Genomic DNA, 2,101 nt, shown 5'->3' with positions numbered 1-2,101 from the left:
AAAAAGAGACTAAAATACAATTTTCATTGACTAAAACTAGACTAAATGTCATCAGTTTTCGTCGACTAAAACTAGACTAAATGTCATCAGTTTTCGTCAACTGAAACTAGACTAAATGTCATCAGTTTTCGTCGACTAAAACTAGACTAAATGTCATGAGTTTTCGTCGACTAAAACTAGACTAAATGTCATCAGCTTTCGTCGACTAAAACTAGATTAAATGTCATCAGTTTTCGTCGACTAAAACTAGACTAAAATGCTCAGAATTTTAGTTGACTAAAACTTGACTAGACTAAAAAGAGTATGAACGTGACTAAAACTAATAAAAACTAAAATGACAGCTTCACACAAAGACTAGACTAAAACTAAAATTAAAACAGGCCGCCAAAAACAACACTACTCTGCGGTCCCCGTTGACTTTCATAATAGGGCTTTTCACACTTTAAATAGTTAATCTTGGGTCATACTAAACCCTGGGTAAAAGGAACTGTCCTTCTGTGACTGTCCAAATCATGTGAATATGAGGCACACGATTGGCTGTCAGTTGCTCAGGAACATTCTAACACTGCATCATTTCAAACTGTACAAGAGCAGGGTTTCATAGCCCCAGTAAAAAGCAGTTGCTAGCATCACTTCTAAATTACAAGTGCAAAATGTACCTTTATCCTGGGTTAAGCGCAGTGAGAAAATATGGAGAAAAAAAAACATGGGGAAAAAAGCAGTTTGGACATTTTGCCAGATAACCACTTAAAAACTTCAAAATAACTTAAAGGGAAAGCTAATGATGACACATTTTTATTTTGTGGATGAACTATTTTTATGAAGCAATGTAATAGTCATATGACCATATTCCTTACTGCTCTGTAGTGTGTTAGCAAGGTTTGTCTGGTTTATCTTCCTCAGGACGTGCAGTGTGATCTTCAGAGTCCCTTCTCTGACTTGGTTCTGACCATCATCCTCTTGCTCATCCTTCTCCTGCTCCTCTTCCTCCCTCCCAGAGCATTCTGGGTAATCTGGACTCAGCAGTTTCTTGAACCTCTTTAGTTCTTTCTTCATGAGAGAGATGCTTTCCTGCTCAAGCTCCTGAAATTAGTGGATATTCAAACAAAGACAGACACAATGTCAGCTACAGAGAAAATTAACATACACATTTATTGAACAGCCTACAGACCATTGATTCTTGAGTACTGAAATCGAACAGTGCAAAATTAAAAGATGGATCGGTGCTGAAGGAGGGGGATTTCAAATCTAATAACACAAATACTATTTATTAATACTCCGTAACATTTTCTAGAAAATAAATTGGAATCAGAAGTTGAAACTGCTTATGAATATTTTGATGTTGCAATAGTACTACACATTGTTTGGCAATGTAGTTTGAAACGACTACAATGCCTATGGGAACACGCTAAACTGTAAATGACTTTACATTTCAAATTATACAAGTTGTGACAATACAAATTTCATAAAGGTTTTAAAAAATTAGCTTAACATTTCAGCCCCCCAAAAAAACGTTTACAAAGAAAAGTGATGAGTCAAAATTCAATGTACAGAATACTCCTACCATAAAAATATAGCCCAACTGGTTTCCAGTGGTAGACTCCCTGGTTGGAGAGAGCATTTCTGGTAAATGTCTATTCAAACTTACAATTCATGCATGAACATATGATTAATGTGCGTATTTGTCAGTATTTGTCTCACCCCACAACAGCAGAAGAGTCTCCTGAACTGACGTTTACTGGTTCATTCACTGACTGGCCACTCTTCAGGGACACACAGCTGTGTTTAGCCCATTTTCTCTGAAGCAGACTGAAATACAACAGCAATTAAACTTAACTTAACATTAGGTATGACATTGTCTGTTCTAAACCATTTAATGATTTAAAGTTAAAGTGTTGTAAATATTTTGGGGTTAAAACTACTTAATGACAACTAGACACCTCCCACACACACAAAACCCACAAGATCGAGAATACCCTCAATCCCTTGTATCATGGTTCAAAACTTTAAAAATCCTACAGTTACCAGATTTTGTAATGTTGCAGTTCTAATTTTTACAAAAATAGTTTTTACCTTAGAGCTACTTAGATACTTTAAATGT

The 2,101-nt window shown here is 35.7% G+C and overlaps 1 protein-coding gene across 1 annotated transcript in view; it reads right to left on the bottom strand.

Annotated features, from left to right (window-relative positions):
* The window catches only part of LOC107566068 (NACHT, LRR and PYD domains-containing protein 3-like), a 45,862-nt gene extending 44,806 nt beyond the window's left edge, over positions 1-1,056 (bottom strand). The window contains exon 1 of the mRNA XM_016251447.1: positions 858-1,056. Within this exon, the coding sequence (XP_016106933.1) occupies positions 858-1,056 (199 nt within the window). The remainder of the gene's footprint in view (positions 1-857) is intronic.
* Between the last annotated feature and the right edge of the window lie 1,045 nt (positions 1,057-2,101).

This window comes from Sinocyclocheilus grahami, unplaced genomic scaffold, assembly GCF_001515645.1.
Source record: "Sinocyclocheilus grahami isolate Dianchi unplaced genomic scaffold, SAMN03320097.WGS_v1.1 scaffold1044.1, whole genome shotgun sequence".
Taxonomy (NCBI): domain Eukaryota; kingdom Metazoa; phylum Chordata; class Actinopteri; order Cypriniformes; family Cyprinidae; genus Sinocyclocheilus; species Sinocyclocheilus grahami.
The sequence above is the reverse complement of the archived record's forward strand: the minus strand, read 5'-3'. Positions and strand labels throughout refer to the sequence as shown.